The sequence below is a fragment of the Orcinus orca genome, chromosome 4, assembly GCF_937001465.1.
Source record: "Orcinus orca chromosome 4, mOrcOrc1.1, whole genome shotgun sequence".
Taxonomy (NCBI): Eukaryota; Metazoa; Chordata; class Mammalia; order Artiodactyla; family Delphinidae; genus Orcinus; species Orcinus orca.
The window spans coordinates 84,391,052-84,407,283 of record NC_064562.1 but is presented as its reverse complement, the minus strand read 5'-3'; the positions used below and the strand labels follow the sequence as shown (position 1 = coordinate 84,407,283).

General features: G+C 37.7%; 1 protein-coding gene across 3 annotated transcripts in view; it reads right to left on the bottom strand.

The window, feature by feature from the left end:
* Nucleotides 1-7,825, bottom strand: part of COMMD8 (COMM domain containing 8) — a 37,653-nt gene extending 29,828 nt beyond the window's left edge. For all 3 annotated transcript variants that reach the window (XM_033425492.2, XM_033425493.2, XM_004268297.3), the window contains exons 1-3: nucleotides 7,667-7,825; nucleotides 5,106-5,261; nucleotides 171-323 (exon numbers count right to left, since the gene is read on the bottom strand). In XM_033425492.2, coding sequence (XP_033281383.1) covers nucleotides 171-323; nucleotides 5,106-5,261; nucleotides 7,667-7,732 — 375 coding nt within the window. In that variant the 5' untranslated portion in view covers nucleotides 7,733-7,825. The remainder of the gene's footprint in view (nucleotides 1-170; nucleotides 324-5,105; nucleotides 5,262-7,666) is intronic.
* Nucleotides 7,826-16,232: the final 8,407 nt, after the last annotated feature.

The window sequence follows — 16,232 nt, the reverse complement described above, 5'->3', positions numbered from 1 at the left end:
TTACTGATGCCCAAGTTAACACAAAAGATGTAATTTTAATTATCTTTGATACATTTTTAGGAAAATGTATTCTCCAAAATACAGAAATTTTAGATATATATTACAAAAAATAAATCTATTCAAAAAATGAAATAAAAAGCATAAATACTCATAAATAAATATATTCTCACCTTTAACTGCCAATCAAAATCCTGTAGCTGTGAAGAGGAAATATCAACTATTTCTTCCAACAGAGCCTGCTTGATTTCATCTTTCCTACTTTTTAAGCATTTCATGATAGCTTCTTGATGAGATGAATTCAACTGATCCAACTGCTGAGATATCTATGGAAATAAAAATAGATGGTTAGAAAATCAGTGAAAGGGCCTTTCTGTTTATTTTTTTAATTTTTATTGGAGTATGGCTGCTTTACAATGTTGTGCTAGCCTGCACTGCACAACAAAATGAATCAGCCATACACATAGAGATATCCCCTCCCTTTTGGACTTCCCTCCCATTTAGGTTACGCCAGTGCATTAGGCAGAATTCCCTGTGCTATACGGTATGTTCCCATCATTTGTCTATTTTATACATAGTATTGATAATGTATACGTGTCAATCCCAGTCTCCTAATTCCTCCCACCCCACCCCTTCCCCCCTTGGTATCCATACATTTGTTCTCTACGTCTCTGTCTCTATTTCTGCTTTGCAAATAAGACCACCTATACCACTTTTCTAGATTCCACATATATGCGCTATTATACGATATTCGCTTTTCTCTTTCTGACTTACTTCACTCTGTATGACACGCTCTAGGTTCATCCACGTCTCTACAGATGACCTAATTTCACTCCTTTTTATGGCTGAGTAATATTCTACTGTATACATGTACCACATCTTCTTTACCCATTCCTCTTTTGATGGACATTTAGGTTGCTTCCATGTCCTGGCTATTGTAAATAGTTCTGCTATGAACACTGGGGTGCATGTGTATTTTTGAATTATGGTTTTCTCTGGGTATATGCCCAGTAGTGGGATTGTTTGGTCATATGGTAGTTCTACTTTTAGTTTTTTTAAGGAACCTCCATACTGTTTTCCATAGCAGCTGTATCAATTTACATTCCTACCAACAGTGTATGAGGGTTCCCTTTTCTCCACACCCTCTCCACCATTTATTGTTTGTAGATTTTTTAATGATGGCCATTCTGACCAGTGTGAGGTGATACCTCCTGGTAGTTTTGATTTGCATTTCTCTAATGATTAGTGATGCTGAGCATCTTTAGGGCCTTTCTGTTTAAAATGTAAACAATAGTCACACTCTCACATACCCTTTAAAATAGTAGTATCAATAAATGAAAAAAAAAACTTCTATAACCATGAAACAATAAGATGAGGATGCATAACCAATAAACAAGAGGTTTTAACAAATTTTTGCAAAACAGAAAGTAAAAAGGGCTGACCAGTGAAGCAGAATAAGAGTGAATACACTTGGAAACCACTAAAGCTGGTATACCTATATTAATGTATCAGAAAACAGACTTTAAGAAATAGAGCAGGATACCAAAAGGGTTGCTCAACAGAAATACGTAACAATCATAAATGTGTGTGCACGTAATAACACCACTTCAAAATATATAAAGCACCAAAACTTGGCAGAAAAAGAGAAATGGGTAAATCAACTTTCATAATTAGAGATGTTAACAAACCTCTCAGTAACTGATAGAAAGACACAAAAAAATCAGTAAAAATATAGCACTGAAAAACATTTTCTGCTTAACCTAACTACACATAGAACACTACACCCTACGATTGCAGAATACATATTATCTTCAGGTGTATATGGGATATCCCCAAAAATGAAACACATGCTGAGCCATGTCGCAAATCACAGCAGATTTCAAAGGATTGGAACCATACTATTTATATTTTTGAGCCACTGTGTAATTAAATCATAACTGAAAAAAAATTCCAACATCTGAAAATTAAGCAACATGGTAGCACAGTACTAAGTGACAAAAGAAATAAATCTTGCACAAACTTTCAGAGAAAAGAAAAAAAAAAAAAACAAACAACTTCCTTCATTCCATGAGACCAGATTAAAACTTTATATTCTGAAAAAAAAAATTATAGGAAAAAAAAATTATGGGCCAATATCACTCAAATATAGATGAAAAAATCCTAAACAAAATATTGGCAAATCAAACCAAAAGATACATTAAAAAAGATAATACATCATGACCAAGTTGAGTTTATTTTGGCAACGTAAGGTTAGTTTAACATTCAAAAATCAATGCAAGGCATCACATTAATAAAATAAAGGTGAAAATAATAAATTCAGGAAAAAAGCATTTGATAAAATTCAATACCTATTAATGATAAAAATTCTCAGCAAAGTAAGAATTGTAGGAAGCTTCTTTAATCTAATCACGGATACCCATAAAATCATACAGCTGACACACTAAATTGTGAAATAGTGAACACATACATTCTCTGTAAGGTCAGGAACAAGGCACTGCTTTTCTTTTTTCCCCAAAACTGTCCTGAAAGTATAAGCCAGTGCAATAAGAGGGGAAAAAAAGAAATAAAAGGTATTAAAATTGAAAAAGAAAATGATTGCATACAAAAAAAAATCCAAAAAAATTTATAAACCATTATATATAAATTTAGAAAGACTGTTGGACACAAAGTATATAAAAATCAACACTGTTTGCACATACTAGCAATATGCAATCGGAGAGCAAAATTAAAGAACATCAGAAACATCAGTTACTTAGAAATAAATCCAACAAAATATTTGCAAGACCTCTACACTGAAAACTACAAAATATTAGAGCAAAACTGAAGTTAATCTAAATGAATGGAAGGTTATACCATATTCATAGATCAGAAGGCTCAGTACTATTAAGATGTCAATTCTCTCCAGAACAGTCTAGAGATTCAGTGCAATCCCATGCTATGCACTTAATGTCCCCTAAAAATTCATGTTAAAACTCTGACCTTCGGGCTTCCCTGGTGGCACAGTGGTTGAGAGTCCGCCTGCTGATGCAGGGGACATGGGTTCGCGCCCCAGTCCGGGAAGATCCCACATGCCGCGGAGTGGCTGGGCCCATGAGCCATGGCCGTTGAGCATGCTCGTCTGGAGCCTGTGCTCCGCAATGGGAGAGGCCACAACAGTGAGAGGCCCACATACCGCAAAAAAAAAAAAAAAAAAAAAAAAAAAAACAAAAAACCTCTGACCTTCAAGATGATATCAAGAAATGGGGCCTTGGAGAGGTAATCAGGTTTGGATGAGGTCATGAAGGTGGGACCCTCATGATGGGATTAGTGCCCTTATAAGAAGCACCAGAGAGTTTGCTTTCTGTCTCCACCCCTACCCCCACAGCCATGTGAGGACACAGCGAGAAGGCAATCATCTGCAGCAAGGAAAAAAGCCCTCACCAGGGAGCTGAATCAGCCGTACCTTGACTTTGGACTCCCTAGACTCTAGACCTGCAAGAAATTAATTCCTGTTATTTAAGCTACTCACTCCAAGGTATTTTGTTGTGGCAGCCCAAGCTAATACTCCCCATCAAAATTCCAGCAGGTTTTTTGGTTAAAACTGACAAGCTGATTTTAAAATGCACCTGAAAATACGAAGGATCTAGAGTAACCAAAGCAATCTTGAAGAAACACAAGGTTGAAGCTCTTCTACTACCAGATATCAAAACTTAATGTAATATAGCTTTAATTCTACAATAATTAAGACATTGTAGTATGGGCAAACATAGACAAACAGACTAATGGAGTGAAAAAAGAGTCCAGATAGAGAACCATACATATATGGTCACCTGATTTCTGAGAAAGGCTGCACAGCAATTCTATGGGGCAAGGATGGTCATTTCAATAAATGGTACTACGTCAAGTGAATATCATATGGAAAAATTTGAATTTGACCCCTACTCCATACACAAATATTAATTCAAAATGCATCAGTGACATAAATGTAAAAGCTAAAACAATCAAGCTTCTACAAGAAAGCATCTAAAAACATCTTCATGGCTCTGGCACAAATATTTCTTAAACACAGCATTAATATCACTAACCATCAAAAGAAATACTGACAAATTGGACTTGATTAAAATACAGAACTTCTATTCACCAAAAGATACTATTAAGAGACTGAAAAGGCAAGTAACATAAAAGATATTTAAAATACATATATCCAAGAACTCATATTCAGAATATCATCGAAATCAAAATGACAAACATACGTAACTCCATTTTTTTCCCAAGTGGGCAACCTACACAAACATGCCCAAATGACTTTTGACAAAGGTACAAAAGCAATTCAATGGAAGGATACCCCATGACCCTGCAATTTCACTTCAAGATGTTTATCCTAGAAAAGCTGGCCCATGTGTGTACAAAAAGACACATACAAAATGTCTGTAGCAGCACTATTCATAATAATGAAAGAGGCAATGACCCAACTATTCATCAGTAGGGGGACAGAAAAATAAGCCCTACTAATTCCTATCATCAAATACTACAAGGGGTTAAAATACATAAACCAGATCTACATTTATGAACATTGGTAAATCTAAAACGCAATGTTGCAGGAAAATTACAAATAGATACAAACATTACCAATGACAAGTTACACATTTAAACAGCTCAAATAATTGTATATATTGCTTAAAGATGCAAATATTCACACAATATAGAATACAAAACACGCACACAACTTCACAAGTGGTAATCTCTTGGGGGAGGGTGATATTTATGTGTATCTGTAATGCCTTGTTTCTAAAACACACACAAACCTGAAATACATAAAATAAAATTTTAACAACTGTTTAATTGTGGTAATGGGAATATAGGTGTCAGTTATATAACTTTCCGTTTTCTTCTATATGACTTAAATGTTTCACAATTTTAAAATATACAAACAACCAAAAACAAAACTACAAAAATCCAGAACTTGCAGATTTTCCACTTACAATTATGAGGTTTTTATTGTTATCTATTATACACTTAATAATGATGGCCCTTGTTTTATATAGTGCCCTGAAGACCAACTTAATAAAAAAAAATCTGAATACAATTTATTATTTATCATAAGGTATATAAATTTGGAATGAAGTTACCTCTTCATCAGATAAATTTTTACCAACTACAGCTTTGAAAAAGTTGGTAATGTCTTCTAGAACATGCATCCATTCTGTTGAATCCCAAACAGTGTGATAATCCTGGTAGAGAGGATAAGTTCGGCCACAAATGCCATCAATTATTTTATGAAGAAGCTAGAGAGAAGAAAAAAGAGAAATAAATGTAATTATAAGTAAAATTATAAAACAGATTTATCTTCCTCGTAGCACATAAATGGTGTTGGGAGAAGTTCATGTTACCTTCAGGAGCAGCTGAGGTTGAAAAGCAACTATCCTTAACACTATTTTATTAATTAAAAGTTAGAGGGCTTCCCTGGTGGCGCAGTGGTTGGGAGTCCGCCTGCCGATGCAGGGGACACGGGTTCGTGCCCCAGTCCGGGAAGATCCCACATGCCGCGGAGCGGCTGGGCCCGTGAGCCATGGCCGCTGAGCCTGAGTGTCCGGAGCCTGTGCTCCGCAACGGGAGAGGCCACAACAGTGAGAGCCCCGTGTACCGCAAAAAAAAAAAAAAAAAAAAGTTAGAGCTTCACACACACACACACAAAAACAGACTTTCTGTAATTGTCCACCTTCAGAAGCTAAAATAATTTTATAGATACACTGTTGTTTCTCCAACGTTCCTGAAAGGAAGATGGTGAGTGTACAAGTTTCTCCTTGGGATTCCTTAGACATCGGATTTATACCAATAACGAAAAAACAAGGTATGACTCTTAGATCAAAGTCTTTTAACTGTAGATCTACACACCTCTTCTCTCCGTTTTCCACAACACCCACACTTATTTCTTTTGGTCCAAAAAAAGCCCTCGGTGCCTTTCTTTCTTTTTTACATTCCTTTCTCTCTACCCTACCTTAATGCCAGCAATGGAAACCCTAACACATATATAACTAAACAAAGTAATTAAGACTGGATTTTGGAACAAAACTGTCTAGTCTGAATCCTATTTCCACTACATACTAGTTTTGCCAAGTTATTTAAACATTCTGTGCCTGTTTCCTCATGTGTAAAACGAGGATATCATCTATCCCTATAATGTTATATGGATTGAAGAATACATGCAGATCACTTGGCACACTCCTGGCATTAAACACTGCTTGCCATTGTTATCCTTCATCATCTTATTATTATCATCATCATCACTATTACTACTACTACTACGGTACTACGTTCCATGCCTTTAACATACATTAACTGAGTACCTACCATACCAGCACTATTCTAGGCAAATGATAAATATGGTTTTCCTTCTCAAGGGTTATTTGTGTCTTGTAAGAAGCATACTTGAACCCAAACAACTTGGAAATGCATTTAAGCAGCAAGGCTTCCAACTCGTTTCTCCTGGATCATATTCCAGTCCATTTTAAGCAGTAACTCCTCTATAAACACCACACATATCGGAACAGAGATGAGCAACTGGTGACCCTACTTCCAAATGTTGGCTAAAGCACTATGTGAACAGAAATTTTATTTATCATAAATTAACCAACATTTTCAACTTGAAATTCATTCAAAATTCTCTACCTATAGTTCACCTTATCCCAAACTGTCCCCCATGCTAAAACAAAACTCAGAACTCAAACTGAAAAAATAAGAGTGCTATCCTTTTGGAATATATTTTTTAAATTAATTCACAAATATGTAATGAGCACTTCATTCCAGTTATTAAACAAGTTAATGTAAATACAAAGAAAAATAACTATAACAGCTACCATTTATAAAGCCCGAATTATGTACCAAATTCACTAACCCTGTGAAGTAAGCCTTGCTATTACCCCCATTTTACAAATGAGGAAACTGAGGATAAATAAGATAAGGTCCTACATATCAGAGCCTCAGTCCATTAGAGAAAACTAATATATCAATAAATAAATGTAATTTAGGATGATAAGAGTTGTAATTCAAGTTTACAGAAGGTACAAAACAGCACAGAGGAAGGAGGGGAAAGTATGGCTTAAAAGGATGAGTAGTTGGCCAAACAGGAGAAGGGTATTTCTAGTCACAAGCAGCTGCATACAGATAAAAGTGTAAAACCACATGGTGCAATCTGGGAGATGACAGCATACAAAGCTGGAGAGGTGGTGGAGGCCAAATCACAAAGGGCCTTGTATACAGTGCGAAAGAGCCGGAACTTTAATGTGTGTTCAATAGGGAACGAGAGGTTGCAAACCAACCCGTCCAGGTTGTAAGTTTTCAAAGACTACGTGGCGACTCCACCCCCCGGCCCGGGTCACTTGGTCCCGGCCGCTTGCCGGAGAGAACAGGCAGTCCCCACTCAGGTGCGGGCGCGGCCCGGCGGGCGTCTGCGTGCAAAGCGCCGGGAGAGGCCACTGGAGGCCGGGTCGCAGAAGTGGCGACCCAAGCCTCGGCCTCCTCAACTCTCCAGGAGACGCAGGGGGCGGGCCACCCGAAATCACACCCCTTCCTCCTCCTTCCCCTGGGAAGTCGGCACGAGCCCGGCAAACGCGTCCAGGTGGGACCTGCTCCGCACGCCAGGCCTTCCCGGAGCCCGGCCCCGCGCAGTCGCCCCTGGCGCCCTCCTCACCTGCAGGCCCAGCTCGGCAGGAAGCTTCTGCAGCCGCCACAAGGGAACCCCCTCTTCCGGCTCCATCCCTGCGAGTAGCGAGGCTGGATCACATGACCAGTCCTGGCGTCTCCTTTGAGGCCGCGGCTCGCTCACGTGACTCTACCCAGCTGGTCGGGGTGGGCGGGGCGGGCCGGGAGACGCTGGAGCCCTTGTGCGCTTGCGCAGAGATGGAGGCGTCGCTTTCCCTATGAGTGAGGAAAATACTTTCTGCCCGTTGCGACATTGAAACGTTTGTTACACACCCTTATGGTATTACGTGGAAGGCATATTCGCGAATCTCTCAAAGCAGTTGGTAACTTTATTCAGAGTTTTATTAAACTTTCTCTGCACACTTAGAGTTATGGTTATCTTTCATTTCGGGCATTACAGGTGACTTTGATTCCCTTTTAGTTTTTCCAAATTTTCTATTCAAAGTTTTAGTTTTAAATGATTTTATTTAAAATGCTAGATTATGATTCCATCTAGTCCCTTTAATTTTGGCTTGAAAATTAGCCAAATCTTACCTGAACTCATCCCCTTCTTTCAACATCTTGCTAAATGCAAGCAATAACAACCGACATACGCTGATAATAATGTCTTCCGATCGCATTGCCTAGAACTACAGTCTCAGTTGGCGTAGGTTCTGCCTTCCAAATTGTCAAAGGCAGTGCATAACATGAATCCCAGCTTTCTGGCCTGCCGCCATACACTAAATCAACTACATATTTTAGGTTATGTTACAGTACCTCCCACTCATACCAATTTCTGCGTTGGTCAGAATAGGTTGACTAACAAAACAACACCAAAATTTTAGTAGCTTAACATAATATTTATTTTTTCGTTATATGTGTGTCAGTTTAATACAGGTATAGGTGGTTAGGAGGCTCTTTTAGTCTCCAAGACCTCAGAGTTCTGTCTGTTCAGTCACTGGGGAAAAAGCATGTGAAAGATCATAAAGGAGATTTTTATATGCCAAATCTAGGAATGGGGAACATCATTTCTACCCGTTTCCATCAGCCAGAACCCAGTGTCATGGTAGCAACTAACTGTAAGGGAATCTGGAAAATACAGTTTAGCTGTGTTCCCAAGAAGGAAAAGAAACAGTTTGGTAAACACACAGTTTATGTCTACCACAATCATGCTGTTCAAAAGACAACTGAAAATTTCTAATAGGAGGTATATCAACACTGTTAACAATCATTCTCTTTCACAGCATGATGTGGAACAATCATGCTTGGTAGCTTATTGTTAAAGTAAAATATTAAACCAGGCTCCGACTAACATCTTGTACCTGCCTCAAAGTAGTATTGATTCAGGTTCATATTAAGAGGAAGGGCTGATAGGTTAATAATTCAATCAACCCCTTTTTGAGTTATTGCCACAATCAGGTTAGATTAAAATCTGTGATTCTAGAAGTTATATCTGAGAGAAATCAAGAGGGTGAAACTGGCTGGTTGGCTGCTTAGGTAAAACTCTGGGCTATACTAATTTAGAATTATTACGAGAAAAGGTCCAGTCTTCAGTTTTTTATGTCCCCAGACTCTATTTTGTCATTTCACTCAAGATATTGACTCACCCTAACTGAACTCTCTTACCAGAATGTTACACAATAGGAATTGCTTCTCCTTAGTGTATTCTCTCTTGAAGAAAAACCTGTTTCTTTGAGTCTCCTTTTTGTTAAATGCCATACCCTTATAATTGCCTCTTATACCCTCTTGACCAATATTTAGGAAATATTCTGTTCTAGAGGGTTACTCTGGGAATTTCTATCCCCCATCATTGTGGGTCAAGTCTTACTAGTAAGTTTCAAACGATAACTTTCTTCTGTCCCTAAATTCTGGGCTCCCTATTTTCACCCACGAAGTGACATTAGCTTCAGTAATTACAATTTCTGACAAATGTTTGAGAAATCCAGAAAAGCTATTAACTCATTATTCAGAGTTGAAGGCATCTGTTAAGAAAAGAAATTGTCTGTAGTTTTCCACATCTGTTTCTCAGTTCAAACCTGCTTTTCAGGTTATCCTACAACTTGAAGTTGACTAATTTGTTCACCTTAATTAGATACGTTGCAATATAGATGTGCTTAGTGATTTGCTTTGCAATCTATGTAAAATTATTCCTGTTCATAAATTTCTGAGAGCAAAGAGGCTTCAAGTTTCAATGAGTTTAATTACTATCCTATAACCACACAGGAAATGTTGAAATGTTACATTGGCATTGGTTCTATTAAATTGAAACAAGTTATGGATAGCTAATTTGTAAAGACTTGGAAGATACTGGGTTTTATTTTGTCTGTATAAACTCAGATTTGGCTGCCTAGGAAATGTGTCTTTTTTTCTTAACAACTTATTTTTATTTATTTATTTATTTGGTTGTGCTGGGTTTTAGTTGTGGCACGTGAACTCTTAGTTGTGGCATGCAAGTGGGATCTAGATCCCTGACCAGGGATCAAACCTGGCCTTCCTGTATAGGGAGTTCAGAGTCTTAACCACTAGCCACCAGGGAAGTCCCTAGGAAACATTTCTTATAAGTCAACTGGATAAATGTCTTTTCATTCTGGTGAATGAACTTAATAAATGGAAGGCCTTTGTCTTTCTTTTTGACCATTATAGGTAATTAAGAAATGCTTTTAACACTTCCTTATAACATATTTTCTTTATCAGAAAAACCCTTGTAGCTAAAGCCATCTGAGTTCTCTGTTACAGTGATCTTTGAAACAGCCATTTTGATTTAAAAAGGATGATAAAGACTGCACATAACAGTTATTCCAGTGTAGCAGTAAAGAATACAGTGGACTAAAACTCGAAATTCTTCTGTTAAAGTTAAATACTTGAGGGAACTGCAATTTTGGAACTTAGAGTAATGCATTGTATTCCACACTCTGTCCTCAGGGATTTGCAGTCTTAGAATGGCATATCAAGTGCTCCATTAGTCTTCCTGATGACTGTTCTGTGTCTGCAAGACCTCCCTCTTCTGGGTTGCCACCTCTTTTAATCACTGTACTGAAAGCCTCCGCATCTGTGAGCTGTTAAGATTTTAGCCAGTGGTTCTTAATCAAGATAGCTCATTAGAGTCACACCAGAGAATGTTTGAGTGATTGATTTTTCACTTTAAATATACTATACTTTTGTTTTTTAAATAGCTTTGTCATTTACATACCATAAAATCCTGCCTTTTAAAGTAAAGTTTGGTGGGGTTTACTAAATTTATCCAGTTCTTCAATCATCACCACATTTTAGCGTGAGACCATTACCATGCCACCCCCCAAAAATCTCTCTTTGTGCCTGTTTGCAGCGAGCTTTCAAAAGAAAGTAATAGCCAGACCTCACCCCCCCAGACCAATAATATCCGAATCTCTTAGTGGGTAAAATAAGGTACTGGTGGGGGTTTTTGATCCCTCTGGTTTTATTCTATTGTTTACTTTGCCTAGAATCTTCTCTCCATCCACCCTCAGCTCTCTCCATGCATAGTTAGTAGACCTAGTGAATTCAGACACCTTCCCCAGAGAATTTTAATTACTGCCTCACGTGTGTTTCCATAACTCTTTTAACGAACTTCTATTAGAGTCTTTACGGCATTGCATTGCAGCTGTTTGTTTACAGGCTGCTTCTTCCATTGTTCTGAGAGCTCCTTGAAAAGCAGAGGCCATGACACATTCATTTTCATATTCTAGACAGTGTCTGGCATGAAGCAGACTCCCCATAAGTGTTTCCTGAATTCGGAAAGAGAAGAGGTGATTAAAAGACAAAAAAAAACTATGAAAAGCTTAGGCAGTGATTCAAGTGAACCTTGACTACAAATTAGAATCAACTGTGGAGAAATCCCTATGACCAGATCACACCCAGACCAATTAAGTCTGAATCTCTAGCCAGGGAACTGCTCTGTTCCCCCAGCAGTACTTTTTTTTTTACCTCCCCATGTGATTCTCCTAATGTGTAGCCGAAGTAGAGAATCATGAGGTTAAAGCCTCAAAGGATAGTCCAAAATTGCCTCCTTGACCAAAATAGCTCTGCCCCATTGCCTGAAATATTTAAATTTGCTGTTACTTTACCTAAAGAGAGCTAAGAAACACAGGTGGATGAATAGATATCTGTTTAAAAAATATATAAGCCCCTAGCAGGCCCAAGAAAGAACGTTGGGATTCATATAGTATAAATTACTGAAGTCCGATTACTCTCTTCCTGACATCTCACTTGAAGAACCATTATGAAATAGGAGACTTAACTTGGGTAGAAAATTGCAAGTGTCAAAGCAAAAATTGCACTGAACAGTGTCAAACAGGCAAGCAAGACTTTATTCAAGGCTCTCACAATAAGAATGAGAGAGAGAACAGCACTCACCCTCACTGAAACAAAGGGCAGGAGGATTTTTAAGTGGTAGTATGTGAGTGAGAACACACGACATCCGTATTCGCTAACTGGCTTTACCCAAAGGAGCAGTAAACTTTCTCGTATCTTTGTGACAAGAGGCAGTTTTACAACTTGGAGCAAGGCACCCACCAAAATTAGGTTCCTACCCTTCCACAGAGGCTGAGAGATAGGGGTGCTGTCTCCTTTGATATTACATCTCAGAGAGATGGCTCACAAGCTCTTGAGAAAAATATTCCTAAACTGTAAAACTGGCAGAGACCTTTTTTTTTTTTGAAGATTTACATCTCAAAGGGGAGAGAAAGTAATTATAATTACAAGTTTTCTAAAGAAAATGTTCTCTGAAAGTGGAAGTCAGGGGTTTAGTCAGGAGGAAGCTTCTCTAAAATTTAGTCAAGCTGGGAAACTTTAAGGCAGTCTTGGTCAAAAGACAGATCATTTTGAAACATGAAGAGTGAGAAGTAAGCCCAGAAAGATTGCCCATGAAAATGCCTCAACAAAGAGTTTTCAGCAGCAAAGTTTAGCATGAGGGTATTGGATAATTGGGAGAACCAAAAAGAAAAGCTAGAAAAGCAGTTAGGGAATTTTTGGAAACAAAATGTTTTGCAGTTTTCCCCTCCATAGCATGGTTGATATCCAGCAGATGAAAAAGGAAATTCTTCCGTCATCACCTTCTTCTTCCTGAAGGGACTCTCAGGTTTCCGTTCCACCCTACCTTTCAGCTACGCAGGAAAATACCCATAGCTGCAATCACCAACTGGCCTGAAAAGGTCATTCTAGCTGGTTAATTGGTTTACTGCGTGAGATCCATTCAAATGTAGTGTCTGTCCCCATACTCTCTTATTACATTATTTCCAAGCTTGGTTTAACAATAAGAGGAAGCCATAGGGAAGTTTGCCCTGCACTTGTTCCAACAGTGTGTGTTGCAACTTGTTGGGGAGACTACTTTTGGTTTTATCCCCAAATCCCTGGAGCTTTGTTTTTGTTTTTTGTAGGTTCTAATTTTTTTCCACCTTCTATCCCCCTGCTTCTCCTTCCTCATGGCTCCCATTACAGATACACACTCTTTTCTGCCTGAGTGTGTCAGTTTTTAACCTTTAGTCAGCTTAACTCAGCATTCCCCAAACTCAGTTCTATGGCTTCAGGTGTATATTTTTTTCTGCCAATTTACTATTCTTTTCATTGGCACTTAAAGGTATTTTCTCATTTTAGTTAAAACTAAATTTAGTTAACTAAGAAAAACACTCTATTTTTGTGTTTCTTCCTGGGAAAATTAGATTATTTTAAACATATTTTTGAAACTCAAGGAATTACAATGCAGTAGGGGAGGGTTTTTTAAATTTATTTAATTAACCAATTATCACAATGAGGGTTCCATATTGTAGCATTTCATCAATAGAGGAATTATAAATTAAATAACGTATAGTCATATAAAAGAATGTATGCACTTAAAAGAAAGGAACTTATTTACTACATCAATGAGAATAGATCTAGATTTTCAAAATATGTTCAGTGAAAAAAAGATGTGGAACTTGCTGACATACCACATAACTGTCATGTATACTACTTAAAATACAAAAAAAAAAGTAGCAGCATATATTATATATGTATCTGTTTAAGGATCTGGAAGGTTACACAACATATACATGTAGGTCCTGGAAATTAGACTTGGAGTAATGTTTAAGGGGACTTTAGTGATAGCTATAAAAAGAAAAGAGATTGAAAGCACATAATCCAAATTGGTAGCTGTAATTCTTTCTGAAAAGTAGGAGAGTGTAAATTTGTTTTATAATCTTTATACTTTTCTAGATCACTTAAATTTACAAAAAGAAAACAAAAATGAAAGCAAAGATTACATGATAGATCTAAGCCAGGAGTTCAGAAGAAGGGAAATGTACCATCTAGCTGACCAGAGACATTCTGGTAAAGGAATAAGTAGGATTTGGAAGATGGATTGAATATCCACAGGCAGAAATGGATGAACACAGCAATCTGGTTGCAAGGAATTATACAAACCAAAAAGGCAGATAATAGAAGGCAATGTCAGTCTATATCCAAAAATTAGTAAATTTTTAAATCAAAATTTGATGCCAGGAATAAAGAAATTTCTAGTAGAGTATTATGAGGAATATTCAGGTCCAGAGTGAAGCAGATAGTTTTTATAAGGTAGCCCTTCTGTTAACATTGTGGCTAAATTATAGAGCAGAGCAAGAGGAAACAAGAACTTGGTCAGATAATTACAGTGTTGACGCCAAACTAACATTAGAAGGCGTCTGATTCATCTTCCTCTTACAGAAGAAAAAACGGAGGCCCTCAAAAGTTAAAATCACCAGTGGTCCAGCCCCAAACAGACTAACTCTAACATCAACATCATTAGAACACAATTCAGTAAGGCTAATTACGTCTTGACTTTCTTTGACGGTAAAACAGAGTTATCCACTTGACTTGCTGGAATGTGAGAATGATAAGTAATTGTAGTGTATGCTCTAGACAGTAAGTTTTTAAAATTTATGGATAAAACAGACACTTTCATAAATTCATTTTTGTTAAATTCATTTTATTCTAATCTATTTTTATGCAAAGAAAGATTTTTCTAAAATTCAAAGAGATTTTAGTATAGATTAAACAATGTAAATTGAGAGCCTAAAAAAGGGTAACAGAACTCTGTCTTAGCATTTATAAAAGCTGGTTTAATGGAATGTACACTCACACAATATTTTAAAGAATTCTTATAAAAGCCCTATGCCAATGACAGCAAATGGATTTTATATAAACAGTAATACAGTAACCTATGGAGGGACCATGTGGGATTGCTCAGAACCTAGCAGGCCTGAAGAGCACACTGCACATCATTAGTGCCTTCTTTTAAGAAAAGAAACATTAAAAAATCTGATATTGTAATAGGATTCATTACCAGGCTCCTTTAGTAATGAACTTCTCTAGAGCATTTGAAATAAAATTGGACTTATGGAAATTCAATAAACACACCATTTTTAAGAAACATCAGTTTGATAGAGAAATATTTGTCTTGCTCTGCACTCACTGTGGGTTCAGTAAATGTGTCTCCTCAATGACAGAGGGTCCAAATTAGTCTGAACATTAAACATTATACCCTGGGTGGACTTAAGCAGTAACCATTTTCAGAGGAGTCCTCAATGCCAGCATGTGCCAACAGAAGCAGTCTCAGGCACAGCAAGGATGCGAGCCCCTTGGGGGTCTAGCCAGCCTTCTTTTTTGCCTCTCCATTCTGCCTGTCTGATCCACTAAGGCAATTGTTAGGATACTTTTTAGATTCTTCCCTTCAGGTTTCAACTAATACTTCAGCGAATGCCCTGAACTTCCAATTGGGAGCCTATTAACAACCTTTTGAATCAATTGGAGATAAAATGTGAGCCAGGATACCTTGCCCTTCTGTTTTGGTAGTTTAAATATTTGGTCCCCTTGCATTCCACAAGGCCCTTGTTTTGCATATCTTTTTCTTTAAAGTCTATTTTCTTATTTTTTGCTCACAGGGGCTTTCACAACTGTCTTGGCCAATCTTGGGATCTTGTATTCCAAACTGTAACCTCAGTGTCCAAGATAAAGGAAGACATTGACTTCGTTTTAATTTGTAATGTGTATTTACAGTTTAAAAGCCATAATAAAAGGAAGACCCACGTACCGACCTGTGATGGTTAATTTTACGTGTCAACATGGCCAGGCCACGGTACCTAGATATTTGGTCAAACGTTATTCTAGGTGTTTCTGCCAAGGTTATTTTTTAGATGAGATTAACTTTAAATCAGCTGATTTTGAGTAAAGCAAATTAACCTCCATAATGTGGGTGGGCCTCATTCAATCAGCTGAAAGCCTTAATAGAAAAAGGCTGGCCTCCCTCAGGAGTGAGAGTTCTGGAGGCAGAGTGCACCATCCACGCTTCCCTGCGTCTCCAGCCTGCCGACCTACTTTGTAGATTTTGGATTTACCAGCCCCCCAAACCATGTAAGTCAACTCCTTAAAAATCTTTCAATCTCTCTCTTTCTTTCTTATTTACTTATATACATCGTATTGGTTCTGTTTCTCTGGAGAATCCTGACTAATATATCACCACTGAGTTTAAGAAACAATAGAACATCCTCAGTACCTTTGAAGTCCACTGTGTGCCCCACCCAACCCCCATACTATTGATTTTCTGTTGT